General features: G+C 39.7%; 1 protein-coding gene across 1 annotated transcript; it reads left to right on the top strand.

The window, feature by feature from the left end:
- The first annotated feature begins 5,082 nt into the window (after nucleotides 1–5,082).
- On the top strand, nucleotides 5,083–16,394 carry LOC146178833 (uncharacterized). The gene is made up of 4 exons (XM_084578577.1): nucleotides 5,083–5,339; nucleotides 6,315–6,363; nucleotides 10,727–11,110; nucleotides 15,824–16,394. Exons 1-4 carry the CDS (start codon nucleotides 5,109–5,111, stop codon nucleotides 16,309–16,311), a joined length of 1,152 nt encoding a protein of 383 aa, XP_084434703.1. The 5' UTR covers nucleotides 5,083–5,108; the 3' UTR covers nucleotides 16,312–16,394.
- Nucleotides 16,395–18,301: the final 1,907 nt, after the last annotated feature.

Below are 18,301 nucleotides of genomic sequence, written 5' to 3'. Positions count from 1 at the left end.
TAACGCTATTGCATCACAATGAATATGTTGCTAATAAGTTAACTAATAAGAGTCAGTTGAGCTCATGAACGCTCATGCGCTGCTTATTTGCATTGCTGTTTGAATTTATTCTTTACTCCCACCTATCAGTCGCATCCAATCCTGCCCTCACAGCTCGTAGGCCTAGCTACATGCCGGTTTGCTACATTTGTCTTATATGTTGTTCCTCCTATACTTGTTGCTAACAGCTGTTAGATATGGACAGTTTTCTCCCTTCTTTTTCAGATGATTTCTTTCCATTTTGTTTTCTTTTGTTTTATTATCTTGTGGTTACACACCATTTTGCCTGCCCTTATACCTGTTACTTTTCCAGCTGCTTTACTTTTCTCTGGCACGCATTTTTTTTCTCTCTAATAATGTTTTGCGTTCTTGTCCATTTATCTCCCCCCCCCCCTCTTTTTTTTTAGTACGCTCGTGTTCTTTCCTTGACCCTTTTTCCTTCCCACAGCACCTTCCCTTCTCCTGGCATGCAAGCACATATGCCAAGCTTCTGAGCTCGCTGAATCTAACTTTGTGTGGTTTTTTTACTCTTTTATTTCTTAACGGTTACCACTTTGGGGCCTGTAAATTAATACCTACTTTTTTCACTTGTCATTTGCGTCATTTTTTTCTCTTAATTGGTTTTTCTGAAATTTTTATTTGGGCATGCAATTGCCCCTTTTCTTTTATTTTCAGTTGGTTTTTACCTGATCACCTCTAGTTCGGTACGGGCTTTATCTCACATTTACTTATTTTATTTTTTGTGGCCTAGCTGAGAGTTTTACAATAAAGAGGCTTTATATAGGACTGTCATATTTTTTGCCCAAGAAACTGCATTATATTGCACCTAAACTGCATTATCCTGAGGATATCCTCAGCAAGTCTGTTCTGAATCCAGGACATTTGGACCATTTGGGGATCTCCTGAGGATGTTTTGTGTTTATTGGGGTTAGGCAGAAGTTATTTAGTTCACTGAAAGACTGAACTTTATCATCCTTTTGTATAAAGGATTCTTACATGTCTTTGTTAATGTACTTTGTTTATGGATAAGTCACAAGGTGTTGCTTTTTTCATTCACAGTGAACCGTGCAAATAAAGGTATACCTTTGTGAAAACAGCTTCTACAGGGGTGTGCTTAACGTTATGAAATGCACGCTCTCACAAATAAGTGGCCAGCAACATAGCCGCCTCCAGATTTAACTGTCATTAAAATCTACTTTTCTTGTTATATAAGTGCACCCTGGTATCACTGCACATTAATTTTAGTTTACCATATGGTCCATATGGAGCCATATGTGAAGGTTCAGTTTCTTGAAGCATTTTAAGATTAACTAAGCTATGATAGATCTGCGTTATCTGTACAATGAGTCAGCTTAATGAAGAAAAAGACATTGATAGTTTTGCATTCACATGACTACAATTTTGTTTACTTATATGGATTCAGACTCATATATATATATATATATATATATATATATATATATATATATATATATATATATATATATATATATATATATATATATATATATATATATATATACTGTGAGAAATACAGCAAAGAGAAGCTGTGTTCATAGGAATTGTCACACAGGATTTGCACCAGAGGATCCAGAAATGTTCCAGTCATGACAGGTAAGGAAACAAAGAGAGAATCTGAAATATATGACTTATAGCTGTGTTTCCTGCAGAGGGTGTAGTGCATGCTTTATTTCTTTTTATTTTCCTGCAAGAACTACTGTTGTGTTCTTTAAAATTAGTGGGCTTAACTGTTCGCCCTATATATATATATATATATATGATTCCAGGAAGTACATCTTGCATTCTTAGGTGCAAATCATAAATTTTGTTTCCTGGCTTAATATGTCAGCACTAGCTACTGTGGTAGGTCAGTGATCATGATGTTAAGCTATCAACTTTAAAGTCATTGGATTGAATCCCAGCCATGGCGGCTACATCTTTATATAAAAAATGCAATGGCACCCTTGTTCAATGCCGCTTTTCGAGAGTTTCTACAATCCTTCGATACATTATGCCTTTCCCAATGATCTGGAACATGGTTCAGATTGACAACTCGGGTAATGAGAACTCACACCTCACTTACTTGCCCACACTAAAGAAGAACATTTGCGTCATTCCTATCACTAACATCTCTCTCACTGTGCGTGCTCCATTCTGGATGTCCACAGATTTCACAGCTGTTCTTCGGGTCCCAGTGCATAACCAATGAATAAACCCTCACCTTACAGAACACGCAGTGCATCCTGGAATTGTGTTGATTTCCTGAAATCCTATTTATTTTTTACTAACACGCAGCATGGCTTCCTTAAATGTGACTGCCCTTTAAAGCTCTGTATTATCACTCATAAAGTATATCGTTCGGGATGAATGTTGATTGGCTAACTGTGCTTTTCTAGATTTGATGGAGGGACTGGAAAATGTGCCGTGACATTCTTAAGTCATGCACATTAACCTTGATTTAATTTATATTTTTTTTGTCTTGACTGAACTAGTTCCTTTCTACCATTCTGGTTCATTGCTAACTGTGCTATTTCCCAACTAAGCACTGACGTCTGCTCTGCATGGTGTTTTCCAGGGGCTCATAGGATCTCTTTTCCTTCTTATTTATATGTTACATATTAGCGTGTTGAACTGCATGTTTTGTAACAGATACAATTATTTGCTGATGGCTGCATAATATCAAAATTAACTTGCTGTACTGTGTGTACAATATGATCCCACTCCTACACCTGCATGCTGTGTGCGGCTAATGCAACTTCGTTTCATATGCACATTATCTGTCTTGTACATGTTTCTTACACATTATCTCTGGCTGCTGAATTATTGCCTAATTAACATATGTATATATATATATATATATATTCATTTACAAAATACTGCAGACACTGAGTCCAAGCAGGGTGGGTGAACAAGTCAATCAAGGCACAAAAGAAAACGCAACACTTCAAAAAAGACAACACAGTATAGCAGCAATTGGTTAAAACTCATGGGACAATGGATTAACTAGCTGATTCCAATCTGTTACTGTGCGTGGAAAGAACGAAAATTTGTAAGTGTCTGTTCTAGCGAATATAGGGGTTAGGGAACTGGGATGGTGTTGACAAGTTTGTCTGGTTGGTGCTGACGTTAAGTATGATGACGGATCCAAACCGAGTTTGTTATGTAATAACTGATAAATAAACTTTAATCTAAGCTTTCTTCTTCGATGTTCAAGTAGTTCAATTTTATTTGTCTCCATTAAAGTGGTTGGGGAGTCAGACCTTGCATATTTATTTAAAATAAACCTGACAGCTCTTCTCTGTATTCTTTCCAGATTTTTTACGTTAGATTTAGTATACAGGTCCCACACAATGCATGCATATTCGAGTTTAGGTCTAATTAATGAAGAATAACAAAGTAGCTTAATGTTAGAAGGAGCATTTTTGTCTTAAGCAGCACAATTTTCTAAATGCAGCAGAGCAGATATTGTTTATGTGCAAGTTCCACGATAGATTGCTACTTATGGTTACTCCTAGGTATTTGTAGTTGGATACTTGTTGAAGAGGGAGAGAGCCTAATTTATATGTGTAGCTATATGATGTATGGTTTTTCGGGTTATCGGCATATAAACACTTTTATCAGCATTCAGAATCATGCCCCATCGGTCGCACCATTCGAAAACGTTGTTCAAGGCACTGTCCAGGTCACAATCGTCAGCAAACAATCGAATTTGCACTGGTGGGTTAACAACTTCAACAATATCATTGACATACAAAAGGAAAAGCAGAGGGCCCAGAATGCTTCCTTGGGGAACACCGGATGAAACTGGGAAAGAGCCCGAACGTTGTCCCCCCCACTTCAACAAACTGTTTTCGGTCTTTTAAGTATGCATTAATCCATGTTACTAAAATATCAGGAATGCCAATTTCTTTCATTTTAAAAATTAGTTTATCATGAGGAACTTTGTCAAATGCCTTGCTAAAATCCAAAAATATTGCATCGATTTGGCCTTTATTATCTATAGAGGAAGCAAATGAATTTATTACTGTAATTAGCTGTGTTACCGTCGTGGCAGTCATTAGTGGCAGTCATCCATCTCAGCCTCCATGTATATCCCTTTTCTTGTTCATTTATTTTTTATCCATACCACAACAGTGCATGCTAATTACCATTGGATATGTGCCCCCCTACCTCTCCAGTGCTCATGTTACAAAAAACACTTGTCCACAGCAAACTGGACTATGCTTCAGCAATTTTGGACCCCACCTTAACCTGAATACTTAAGTTGATGTAATATAACAATTAATCTAATCCTTCTTAGCCTCAATCATATTGCAAATTATCACCCATATTTATGGTATTCTGACTGCTGCAACAAGTGTGGGCTGCGCACTTTCCTTTTTCTTTTATGCCCCCCTATAATCTGCTGCCTGATACTATATATGCCCCTTTCAGTAAATGTTGATATTTATTCTTGCCCAGAGGAAGTTATTAAAAAAATTCTGCTGTCCAACCTGCTAATATCTTTATTTAAAAGAGCAAAGTTCACTGTTCTAGCCGTTTCCTTTTTCTTTTTAAGTCATGAATTGACGTGAGCCACATGTCAATAGTTGGAACTCACTCATTGAATTCCGTGCGTGAAGTTTGTTGAAAACGGGATTGGAAAGTATTTGCATACCGCCGAACAATATAAATACAAATTCCAACGATACTAAATTAACATGTGCGCACCACTTTCGAATCTAAATCGATGAACTTAATTATATACCTTCACAAACACTGCAGTAAAAATGTTCTAGACAAACTGAAAGCGCAGCAGCATACGCTGATATTATATTTGGTGTTGAAACTGCCTGACGGCCTCTCAAACACTGCTTTTTATTATTAATATGGCGTAGATTGGGCAATAACTGCGTGCAAGCTCTTTGAGGAGAACGCTGGCAGTGAAGGAAAACTGGACAGTGGCAGTGCAAAATCGGTAGATGGAATTCCGAAACCGAAAGCTATGCTAGCCGCCACGAGCCATTTGGATCCAAGATACGATTGTCGTGAAGTCGGCGTCTGTAGTTTTCAAGGATGTCGCGGGCACAATGGTCAAGGATGTGTCGAAGCGGTTCGTTTGTGTAGTGTGCAGAGTCGTTGCATCTGTGTGCGCTTTTCCTTGTTATCTTCATGTGTCGGAAGTAACAGCGACCATGACGTTTTCAGCGGTGGCTTTCGGGTGCTCTCATGTGTGCAATCCTGTTCTGCAGCATGTGCGGTGCGGATGTGGTTCCCGCGCTGCCCGACTGTCGTGCAAAGTTGTTGAGGCGGAATATCTGGTATTCATGAATATAAATGCCTGCAGAGATATTTAAACAAGGCGCAAGGGACCAGGACAAGCCCTATTATTATTGTTATTATTATTTTTTTGTTCAATGACAGATTGCTCGGGAGACTCGGTAAATTGGCATGTTTGTGTTAATAACATCCGGAATTGCGCGGCAACCGAGATACTTCGAAAAGCTTGAGAAATGGTAGCCTTTTAAGCTTCAAAGTCAGTGCTTCACGCTTAGTCTTCGTACATTTCGATTCGCCGTGTTGGCCTCGCCGCTGCGAAGCTTTAAAGCGAGCGGTCGCTGCAATATTCGGATAAAAAAAAAAAAAAAAAGAGAGAGAGAGAGAGAGAGAGAGAGAGAAATGGTAAAATAGAAATCAAAGCTAAACAAGAGTCAAAACATTGTTAATTTATATTGTAAACAAATTGCTTTCCCATTTTGATTAATGCCCTGTGTATCTTTAAAATCCTGGAATTCTTGAATTTTGAAACCTGGCCAATAAGTCCACTGCATAAACAAACCCCCACGGCCTTGTTATATATTGCAAAGCTGTACCTGTCATACCACAAATTAATGAATAGGGCCAGGATTAACTCCATTTTAATGTTAATTTTGCCGCGAATTCGGCAGCAGTTAGTGACATGTTTTGCTGATCACTATGCATCTGCAACTCCAAACTGGGCATGCATATTCACGTGCCTTGTTGCAGATACTGCAGACAGTTAATGGCTTCAATCACTTCATCACTGATTCCTTTTGTCTAATTTGTTCTGAGTGTTGAGTGATGCAGGCATGCATTACCAATTGGCTGAATCGCCTTCTATTACTATTTTGCATGTGATCAACTGCAGCTGTTTTTAATGCTTCATTCCTATTATTGAATATTTGAAAAGCCAGTTGCTTCTTAGTGAAAGCAGCTTCTTATCTTAAAGTAACATCCAGACTGACTTTGCTGTATTCGTAAACTTTCCTTTTCAGGTGCCTATCCCAAATCAGCATGGAGACTTTTCCAAAGGAAATTTGCCCTGTAATTGCACTTCCCTGACAGAGAACTTTGCAAGAAATGTTTTGTGAGCGGAACATGGGTGTTAGATCTTGTATATGTCTCAAATATTTTCTCAGTTTACTTTGGTGTGTATGGTCACTTATTCAAGCGCACCTGTGTCATTGACAGTGACAGTCCAGCTTTGCCAATTCTCCTTGTTTTTTTGATTCCACTAGCTTGGGCCCATAGGGCCTATTTACGAGACTGATTACACAAGATTCTGATGAAGTAATGTCTCTCTCCTCGGCTGACAACTCGCGGAGAAGCTGTTTTGGGTTAGCCTCATGTCTTAAGGTTGCTGTTGCCCTTCGTACTCACTTATGGTAAACACTCCTTTGCCATACCAGAGAGTGAAAAATTAATAGTGCAGTTGGGATAGGAGCACATAGAAGCTGCAGGTTGCGGTGAAATTCCCTTGCACAATTCTGGTTTTGGTTTGGCTTCCGCATTGCACACTGTTAGTATAACTGCCTTATATATTGGGTCAGTTGAAGCTGCTGCTGATTTGGCTTCCGCGTTGTATACTGTTATATAACTGCCTTATATATTGGGTCAGCCGAAGCTGCGGTTTTCAGAGCTTCATGTTTTGCATTTGGCCCTGTGCAGTACCATTATTAGTAGCTTGATGTTGCATCGGTGTTTAAAAAAGTTTCAGTTCCCAAGGCTTTTAAAATTTCTGGCTCTTTGTATGAATTGTGGCAGTGTTACAGTGGCAACATTTTGTGCAGCTTTTGTTTGTTCATGTGTGGCCAGGGCAAAAGAGCCATGTTACCTTATGCTAGCCTTGGAGGGGGATGCGGCTTTCATGAAGACGATTTTTATTTCTTGTTTTATTTGCACACATCTTTTTGTGCTCATTGAGAATGCTGTCATGACTACCCTTACAAAACTTCGGGGCTAAAGCTCAAGAACATTTGTTTATCCAGAATATTTCTGTCTTGATTCTTGTGAAAAACCAGCAGAGTTAACAGGGCGGACAGCTGAATCAGCATTCGTTGAGCATCTCCCAGCATTCTCCAGGTCAAGATGTTCTTAGGTTATTTTATTCCTACAAAAGACAGATTTTCAGTTTCGAATTTTTGCAATGCGATTTCCTTAGATGTGCCTAGACTGAGAGGAAATTGTCTACTAAGAATTTAAGTTAGCAAATTGGAAAAACAAAGAACGTCTTAACTTGCATATAGCTCCGAGTGCACAAAAAATTGTCAGCAGGATCAAAAAGATAAAGCAGTCATCAGAAAATGTGCTTCCATAGTAGTCATTTAGTCAGAAAGCACAATGCAGAATAAGAATGATTCTTTGTGCATTTCATCAATACAAAGCCAATGCTTGGAACGAAAAGAAAAATGAGTACTTCCTGGTGGATGGGGCAACAGCATAAAAACATAAAACAGCATAAAAAAGAGGTATATAAGCAGATACGAATATTTGAAAAAAGCAAATATTTGACAATTTGTCTGCAGTTTCAAAGTCACGTCTCCTTTAAGCACTGTTTGTTACTCGGATGCTTGTGGTCTGGCAAAAATGTGTCTCATTGAGGAAATGCTCAGTCGATATGAAAGAAGGGCATGCTTATGAGCCATATTTGGTCTCAAAATAGGTACTTTTTGTTAACTTGTGGTAGCTTGTTCATTGCTGTGCCTTGTTAGGTAATTGTTATTAAGCATAGCTTCTGATCACGAAACAGTCACAGTCCCTGTGGGATTGCATGATGAGGGCAGCGGCTTTTTTCATGTAATGTACTTAGTATATGGCGCTCACCAAATCAAGATAAGACACTTGTGTTTTCGTTGAGAGGCTTCCCTTGCTGCTGACATTACTGCTGCATCAAAATGAGGCGAAGGGGCATTTGTTGGTGTGGCAGTTACATCATGTGCAACCATGGCCTATTCAGAGTCCCACTAACATGGTAGGACTGGTCCTTATGTTTATGCATGTTGACAGGAAGAACTGTTCCAACATGGTTTTATATCAAAGCTGTCTAACTCAGGTAGCATAGTTCAGTTTGTCTTAGTGTTACCTCTGTGATTCTCTGCGGTGACCTTAAATGTTCCCACTTACATGCAAGTCCATCTTTCTAGGTGCACAGGTGTTTGTATTGTATGCTCTGTTTTATTTTTGTACTATGGAAATGAAGGCATGTTTTTAGAGCCACTTTCACAAGCTCTCACAAATACTGCAATTGCTGTAGTGCTGCTTGCCTGGAAGAAAATCTTTACTGTTATAAGTAATGAGGAGGCCCTTTCAGAACTTGATGTGGCAGTGTACCTACCCTGTTCGTCTTTGCTTCATGCCATGATGTATCACAGTGTCCAGGGATAGGGCTGGTTTTATAGGTGATGTCGGGCTACGGTGCTATGGCATTCACTTTTAAGCGTATACTGTATCTGTTTGTGTGTCCTTTTTACTTGAAGCATACACATTTTGTAGATATGAACCTTAAAAATGTTCCCTAATATGGTGAAGCTTTTGTTATGTGCTGCAGAAATTGGATACATGCATTATGATTGAACCTGTCACTTTATTTAATGCTTCCGTGCAGACCAGTGTTGAGAGATTTTCCATTTTGTGGGGATGAAATATTTTGAGATGCAGTTAAACAAGTTGTACAGAGGAAGTGTTTCTAAAAAGTAGTTTGTTGTTTTACCTAAAACGAGTTTAAAAAGCAATATTTTCATTGCATGTTTTTCTTCTTTCAATTAGTGCAACATTTATTACAGGGATCAACTCATGGTGTGTTTAACTAAAAATATTTGGGGTTTTAGGGAAGTCTTGTTGCTGTTTTAGTTTTGATTGCACAATGAAACGATGTCTGTGACATGTAAAAGAAATATTTAGGCCATGTAATGCATGAAAAAAAAAAAGAGTATAAGAGCTGTTACATAATTTCAACTCATAACATTGAGGGAGCCAGTGTGTTTCGATAACTAAGATGGCAGTTCAGTTCAGTCGTGTCCGACTCTTCGTGACCCTATGGACCATGTCACGCCACGCTTTCCGGTCTCTCACTATCTTCTTAACGTCACATAACTTCATCTGCAGTGCCTCGAGGATGCCATCTAACCATCGCGTTCGCCGCCTACCCCTTCTCCGGCAGCCAACAGTATTTCATCGATTATATATATATATATATATATATGTATATTATTTTAATGCCTTCTTTGAACCTAAAACATTTGGATGTTAAAGCCGTTCTTCATTCTTGAGAAACAAACAGCATCAAGATGGAATTAATTTGTAGAATGTTTGCAGTTGTAAGGAAATACTGGATGTGGTTCGTGCATTGTGATGTGTGCGTCTATAGTGCTTCAATCAATATGTTGCTAGAGTACTGACCTAGAGATGCTTCTTAAAGTACCCTTTTCATTATGGTGTGCATCATGACTATTTTTTGCAGTCCCTGAATTTGGCATAGGCTCCGTGCAGTTCTAGTCATTTTATGAGTTGCTACACAGAAAAGTCCTGGTATTTATAAGTTGATCTTCTCTACACCAGTAATTAAAAAAAAATGGGGGCGGGTACATAAGTCCATCATTGAGGGCATCGTGCAACAGCATTAAAGTCTCTCATCTGCGGCTTCTTTGTGCGCCCTCATTTGCATACATGCAGCTACTGATTCCACAATTTATGCCTCTTTTTGCCACATATTTTGCAACTTGCTTAATCACTAATCACCTAATTTGTGTTTCTGTTGTCCCACATATTCTCCTGAGCATAGTTGTTAGCTACCATTTTAATAAGCAAGCCTTACAGATTCGCCTGCGTGGCCCAGGGTTAACATGTTGTACTCGGAATGCAGACTGGGGCCATTAATGTTATCGCATTGCATTAAAAACTGGTTTGCTTGTCGCTTATGTGGGCATCATGCCTGCTGATGTCCAGCGGAATGTTGTCGTTGAAGTTGAATCACGTGTGCTGATCATTTCTCTTATTATGTGGCATATTGGAAACGAGAATTTCTACATTAATGTCTGCTCAGAAGGGGAAAGTGTTTTGTCAGGATTCAAGAAAGTATAAAGTTGTATCCTATCCTGCGTGGCCTCGGGGAAGCTTAGGCACTAGAAGAGGCAGAGAAGGTGTCGCACAAAAAGTGATCTTATCTCTTTCTCATCTCTTTCTTATCTGTTTTCGATCTTCTTATCTCTCGATCTTATCTCTTTTTACTTGTGCTTTTAGTGTTCTGGCTGCTGTGGTCTGTTGTGTTATTTAGTGAATTTGAGAGAACCTCACTGTAATTAGTTATTAGCGATCAAACATTCAACCATTAGTTTAAATCAATGCTTCTTCATCAATGCTCATCAATCTGAGAAAAAATCATTGCTGACAAAAGCCCTCTTGTTTGCAGTGCTTCCCATCGATGCTTGCAGCCAGTGGTCTACCTCCTTGGCAGCTGATGTTTCTGGCCAGGCCGACATCGGCATCCTTGTCCCAGCACTGACATCTAGTTCGCTGGACACACAGAAGCTAGTAGATGACAACACAGTAGCATTGTCCTTCAGCAGAACTTTGAGTAACATCGGTGAAATCGCTCCTGATCCTGTGGTAGCAGCGAATCCTCTGGGACGGACAATGTATGGATGTCGATACTGTCCGTACAAGGACGAGCGGAAGGCCAGGATTGTCATCCATGAGCGAATACACACCAATGAGCGGCCCTTTCAGTGCGACGTGTGCGGCAAGGCGTTCAGGCGTCGACAGCACGTTGTGCACCACCGGCGCATCCACACTGGTGAGAAGCAGTACAAGTGCGGTATCTGCTCGCGTGCCTTCATTCAGAAGACTGCACTCACGAGCCATATGCTGTGCCACACGGCAGAGAAGCGGTTTCGGTGTGACCTTTGCGCAAAGGAGTTTTGTCGCAAGTATTCGCTGCAACGCCACTTGTTGAATCACTAGGCAACTGTGCCACATGCAGTTTCGAGAGTACCGAACACACCTGCAGTGGATGGTATTGCGGTACCAAGTGTTCAGTGATATGTTGTTGGCCTGGTGGAGCAGTTGCCAGTGGCAAACCTATCTGTGGTCTCATTTCAGAGGGCTTCCTTGAAAGTGGACCAATGTCACTGGCACTGGGATGTTTTCTGTTGTTTAAGGCAGCAGTAGTTCATTTGACTGTGAATTTTTATTACTTTTGATATGTAGAGATACTTGAGGCTACTTATTCTGTAAGTGGATCTTTTAATCGCTAGAAAAGGCTATATATAAATGGCCTTAAGCCATCTTTACTTAATTTTGTTTTTTCAGGAGGGGCCCAAAGCATTACTTATAACGAATTTTAAGTGACTGGCAGCAAGGAGGGCATGTATGCCTTGTGAAGAATTTTTGGCATAGTTGAGGCTGAATTGAAAAGGGCACCTCTTTTGTATTGCTGGCATCAGATTGGATTGAGTGGCACAAATATTGATTTTTAAGTCTAGCTTTCTTGGCATCAATGCATCTTTCTGCTGCTGAAGAAATATGAGTGGATTTGTACAGAGCCACGGAGCAGATTTTCGCTCAGATTTAATGTCTTATGGAGTTTTCGTAAGTGCCCCTTTGAGGTTGTCGAATTTTTTTCAGGGTCTCGCATTGGTATTAAAGCAGGATAAAGGAATGTGTACTTCTTGTTGAAGGATATCAAAACTGCATTTGAGAACAGATTTTATGTTTTAGCAAACTCAAGGGCAGCCTTCATCCTAGCCTTGCTCCAATTTCTTGCGTTGGAAATAATTGCAATAGACACTATGTCAGTGTGATTCAGAGAAGAATTTTAAGCAGCAACCATGCGAATATTTTTGCTTCGTGCAAAAGCATGTATATGTGCGATAACGACGTTTCATTTTCAGCATGGCTAGTGAAAACAGTTTTTGCATTTTTACTAGCTTTAATCAGGTTTGGGAGGCCATCTTCATTTGAAATATACAGTGAGCTCTACCATGATAACGTCATGGCCATTCCTTCTGTGTAGGCTGCAGAGGTGTACTACTTCTTTGTTGGGCTATAAAAACCAAAGTGTGTGACAAGGCACTGAAAAGTGCCGGGGAGATCAACTTCTATTCTTCAGCTTAATCACATTCCAGATACATTGTTTCTTATACACATTAGCCACATAGTAGGCTTGCTTAAACAATTGTGGCAGAAGAGAACTTCTTGTTGGGCTAATTGGTGTCTGTTCATTCTAAATTTAAGACGCCAAAACAGCATGCACATACACAAGAAAAGAAGAAAAGGCACTCTGTCCAGTTCTTTTTTTGTATGTGTGCATGTTGTTTTGGCGCCTTAAATTTAGAATGAATTGTGGTGGAATAATGGCAAAGAGCTTATTTTTTGGCCTGCGCATGCCAGATATATCAAGAAATCGCAATGCATGCGTAATAATTTCGACTCATCAGTGTTCAATTCATTGTCGTGAACATGGGTAGGATTGCTGCTTGGCTATACATTGACTGCTGGTTATACAAATTTAGACAGAAATGTGGTGCTAGATTGAAAGTGTGGAGGTTCACTTTGCATTTGTTTCCTGTAGATGCAGCAATGATGCGGGGGCATTGTGAAATGAAATGTTTTGGTAAATAGGTCTTTTAAAGTATATATCGCTCGCATTGTAGATTTCTGCAGTATTGAGCATATTGGTCTTATGTGTCGTAATGAACATTGGTGATCTTTTGATGTGTGATTTTATTTGTTTCAGTTGGTAAAAATGGAGAATAGAAGAACTTAGATTACAACAACCTCCCTGTAGATCTGATTGGAATTTAACATTATTTGGTTCTCAATGTGCTTAGATTGTTTGGTTTATTTTAAATGGCACAGATTTGTAATGAAACAGTTGACTTATTTAGGTGGTGCTTAAAATGGAAGTACATCTCTTCAGCCATGTGCAGTTTACTACAGCCAATTTTTATCAAGAATATCTCTGCTATAAAGGGGAAGAAGTGTACAGTTGTATATGGAAGAGGAACTGGGACTTCAGCTTCCCTTCACTACATCTGAGTTTTTACTGTATCCGAGTTTACTATAGCAGGAGTTCTACTGTACTGTGCCACTCATAGTACAGCTGTGGCCGAAAAACAGTGCCATTTGAATTGCGCAGTCCTGGTATTTTGGTGGAAATGCTTGAATGTGCATTGCCCATTATTTATATTGTTAGCCAGCATTCATCAGCAGCTTGTGTCAAAGCAAAACTAAATTTCTTGAAGCATCTTCATGAAAACAAAACATCTTGTAGTTTGTATTTGCAGTGTTACTGAGTATCGGAAATAGTTGAAAGAAGTGCAAAGAATGTCAAGCGGTCGTGCACTCTGTTAAAATGTTACATAGTATCTAACTAAAATTGTTAACATAATTCTGTGTGTAGTTCTTTGCAGATAATGAAAACATGAGGTTTTATGACTGTTGGAGTTGCTTGTTTTGCTTGGTGTCAGTTTCTGCTAATGAGGGTAGATCTTTTCTTAGTGACTATACTGGTACTCTACAGATGAGATAGATGCCTGCAAAAGAATCTTGGCTCTTCCGTAATGATCTCCTGCTTGCTTTCTAGTTCATTGTGCCTTATATTTCTGCATATTTTGTGAAGAGGAATACGTGCACATTGTTTGTATGGTGTTATGCATATGGCTTTTTCTACGAGTTGTAGCTTGTGCCTAGTTCATCTTTGTAAGCATTTGTTGAGAGTGAGCCAATTACGTAAAATTTGATAAAATATTCTTACTCTAATTGGTCAAATTTGAAGTTAAGAATAAGGCTAGGTTGAACAATTAAAAATTACTTCCTGCAGGCTTTTCTTTGTTTTAGGTACTAATTGAATTTTGTCGTATATGTTTTGTAGAGCCAAGAGCTTTCAAAGCTAAGTGTTATAGTGATTTGGCCGATCGTATCAGAGGGCTGGATTTATGAAAGCTTCTTGGAGAGAGTTTGTGGTTGGGATATGCATCTTTATTCCATTAATTTCACGAGCATTTTATCATTAAGAAATAGTGCTTGCCACAATAAAGATTTCTAGTCTCTAAATTCAACCCTATTATTTCACAATGCTCCTTTTAATGTGCTCTAAAGGTTCTTGTGCTTGGTGCAAGGCCTGAAATCTTTGGGTGACATATAAGTTATCCGGAATAGTCGTTACATTTGGTTTAACTTGTATTGAAGGGTGCTTTCTTGGTCACTTTCTTTGCTATTTGGTCATTTTGTCTTGCACTTTTCTGGGCGGGTTTTTTTTTTATGCTTTTCTAGTTTAATGCCTAATATGCACACACACAGACACCAGTTTAGATGGCCCTTAATTTTTTTCTGCAGACATAGGCATTTAAAACAACTCAGATTTGAGTGCATTTGTTGTTTACCTTAACATGGACTATAAACTGTATGATGTAGCGTAAATAAGTACAACTCATCTGATCTCTCAGTTTCGAGCGAGCATTTTGCCTGAACTCTAATTAGCATAAGACCACATAACATGTTTCTGATAAGTTTTATGGAGCAAGCATCTGTAGTTTGCTCTCTTTGTTGATGTTATATTCATATATTTTTGCAGTATTGGCAGTGAAATTGTCTCTTTCATGAAGCTATGATATTATTGAGAGTAGACTGAAATGAGGGCATAAGATTCCGATGTGGTGTATTCTTGGGCTCTTCTATATAAATGCAAAGTGTTGTGAATTTGATTTTCTGAGCGTTCTATTGTGGATAACCAAGGAACAAAGCCTACTTTATGCATGGATTGCACTCGCTGCATATCACCCAACTTTGAGTGAAAAGGGCTACTTTGTGTTGTCGCTAAGGACCCATTTATTCCCCAAGCAGACTTTATATTCAATAAGTATATCCCTGTCCAAGTTGATGGACAGTGTTTTTCTGTTGTGGTGGGTGGGGTTTAGTCTTGTTAGGTTATTGCATTCAGACGTGATTTAGGTGGTTTCACTGTACAGCATAGTTCTCTCTTGATGATCATCATTGTCATTAGTTTGCTTATGTCCAATGTGGGACTTAGACCTGTGGTACTGCTCTCCAATTAGCTATACCCTGTGCCATTTGTGACCAGCCTTCTCTCTTCATTTGAGTTTGGTCATACCTTGCCATGCTTATCTTGGAATGCAGATTGTTGCCTGTGCACTTTATTTTATACAGGCTCCCATACTTTTTGTTTGTTTTCACTTTAGGAAGTATCACTAGGATGTCATTGTGGTTGCTATTGCATTTGAATTTTAACTTTGCAGTTGAGACCAGCAATACATTTGTAGCAGTCTTTACTGGCGCAATATTGCTATTCAGGACCTGTAAAAAAGGAAGTTAGACAAAATAAACACAGAAGCTGTCAGGATCTTGATAAGCGAGGAATGTATAAATGTGGTTTAGGTTGGAGATATGCGCATTAGAAATGTTCAAAGGAATTCTCTTTCCTGCGCTCAGACTTCCTGCCATTTTTGTGGCTATTGCATGCCATTTCAGCAGTCCTTTATTTTCCCAGGCTTGGCTTGTGACGGCTCCAGCCAGCTGTTGGCCAGCAAGACAACAGAGATCGGGAGGATAGCAAGCTCATCCACCTATGACGTTTGCTTGGACATAGGAGCAAATGGAAGCAGCCTTGCCGATGCAGACTTTGCTAAGTCTGTACCAACACGCAGCTTAATTTCTGGCTCTGTGGCCGGGCGAGGTTGCCGGAGCATTGCCATGGCCACTATCGAAGACTGCCGCTACTCTTGCAGCTTTTGTTCCTATGAGACGCGTGTTAAAGCGAGCCTCACGTTGCACATGCGGACACATACGGGCGAGAAACCATATAAGTGCGCCGTCTGCCCACAGGCCTTCTCGCATACATCGAATCTCAAGAAACACGAGATGATCCACAAAGGCGAGAGGCCGTTTGGCTGTGGCACGTGCTCTCGTGCATTTAATCGCAAGAGTAATCTATTGTCACACATGAAGGTGCATCGTGGCGGTACAAGCACGAAATAAATGGCATCAATTTTGGTCAATTTTCAACAAATTTGCTTCCTAATACGTGTCCTTGAGTCATTTTGTTCGAATAAAATTTTTATACAGAAGTTTACGTTAGTAATGATGGCATGTGGATGCATACCTGCCAACCTTCCCAGTTCGTACGGAAGATTCCTGAAGTTTTATTGAATTACATCTTAATCATCAGCATAATCATCATTTGGCGGCACTAGTGTTATGGCGTCGTAGGTTAAGCATCTGGTCAAACTTAAATCAAGCCAAAGTAGCTGTAACCTGTTTCAGTTTTTGTTTACTGTTGTAGCTGCTTGTGTGTGTTTAGGACTAGATAAGCCACCTGTGTACAGTGCACATATAAGGTTAGAATTCACGTGTGCTTGAATTCATGGGGCTATCGTAGCCCAAGAGAGAAATTTTGAAATGTTTTGACCATCTCGTATCCTGAGGTAATAATGCTTCGTGAGATCTAGGAAAGGCAAGCAGTTTGAAGAATGCGTTGATGCAACGTTGACACGTTTCATGGTGGCAGAGGTGATTTAAAACATGCCTAAACTAGAACTGAATTCAATTCATTGATGTGCAACATTACCCTCCGATATATGCTGCTTGTGAAGGGCCATCATACTGGACCATGCTTTGAGCGAAACTACACCTACAGATATCTGAACTTAGCAAAGCCTACTGCTGCAAGGTCCTCGCTGAAGGACTCTTTAAACACTGCCTGAGAGGTTTGACAGAGAACATCCCCCAGGCCAGAGTTTTTGAACAATGAATGATGCCTGTGCTTTCCCCATTGACGAGAACAAAAATATTTCAACATTTGATCCCGCCAGGCTGGCATGAATGTGGGTGATGGAGAGTACAAAGGCAACCGAACTGCATTAATTATATGCTATGAGTGCACCTTTGTAAAATTTATCAATATACCAGTGACAAACTCTGCTACTGATGCCATAGATGACAAAATAATCAAGCACTTGGCCTTCAGATGTCTTGTGGATGCAGTTATTTAATTGGGTCATTTTGTCAGCCTAGCAGGCACCATAAGTTCACTATTGAGAAACAGTGCTAAAAACATGAACATCAAAAGGCAACACAGGCATTAACCAGTGGTCGGCACGAGTCGATTGAGAATGTATAGAAACAGCCTCAACATGTAGCGGCTGCAGAAAAAGAGATTTGAAAAGGGGAAGCGGAAGACCCAATGTTGCTGAAATATATTTCATGGTGTTATATCAGGTTAATTAGTGCTGCAGCTCTATTTACTTATTCTTGCCTTTGCAGAAGTAGATTTTTGAATTCCTGAACGTAGGTTGGCAAAATCACGTGTGCTCACTCAGGCTCGCTCAGAAAAATTTGGTCCATCTGCGGGCCCACTCTGACTCAGACTCACAAGACCTGGACTCATACTCATGAAAAACTCGCGCAAGCTGACGTCTCACTCAGACTCATGAACTCAGACTCGCGCATGATGAAGATTCACTCAGGCTGACTCAGACTCATAACTAATCTGGGCTCACTCGCTCATCTTGACTTACTAATTTTTGACTCGCTATTCATCTGCACTCACTCACTTCGACTCGTGACTACAGACTCGTCATGGACTCACTCATTTCAACTCACGACTCATCTGAATTCACTCATCTCGACTCACTCATTTTTAACTCAAAACTCATCTGTGCTTACTCACTTCGACTCACGTCTCATCTGAACTCAGACGCATCTGGACTCACTCATTTCAACTCACGACCCATTTGAGCTCACTCATTTCAACTTATTGGGTCTCACTCATCATAGACTCACTCATTTCCACTCTCGACAAGCAACGAGTGACGGTCCTAAAGCTTGTATAGGTAGGCGAAAGGCAGTACAGAGAAAAACGCTGGAAATAAATAGAAAAAATGTGTAACCTTACATGATTAGACTGTTTTCTTCAGTAATGAATGAGTTGAAAGGTTACAGGAGAAGGAAAAAATATGGTAGGAATTAT

The sequence above is a fragment of the Amblyomma maculatum genome, chromosome 9, assembly GCF_055883805.1.
Source record: "Amblyomma maculatum isolate TAMU_Amacu chromosome 9, ASM5588380v1, whole genome shotgun sequence".
NCBI classification, from domain to species: Eukaryota; Metazoa; Arthropoda; class Arachnida; order Ixodida; family Ixodidae; genus Amblyomma; species Amblyomma maculatum.
This window is presented reverse-complemented; position numbering and strand designations above follow the sequence as displayed.

Bases quoted from the DNA above. Each gene is read 5' to 3' on its own strand.
- LOC146178833 (XM_084578577.1), top strand. From the start codon at position 5,109: ATGGTCAAGGATGTGTCGAAGCGGTTCGTTTGTGTAGTGTGCAGAGTC. The intron at 5,340-6,314 runs GTATTCATGAAT...TTTCCTTTTCAG, and splicing joins TTGTTGAGGCGGAATATCTG to GTGCCTATCCCAAATCAGCA. The intron at 6,364-10,726 runs GTAATTGCACTT...TCTTGTTTGCAG, and splicing joins TTCCAAAGGAAATTTGCCCT to TGCTTCCCATCGATGCTTGC.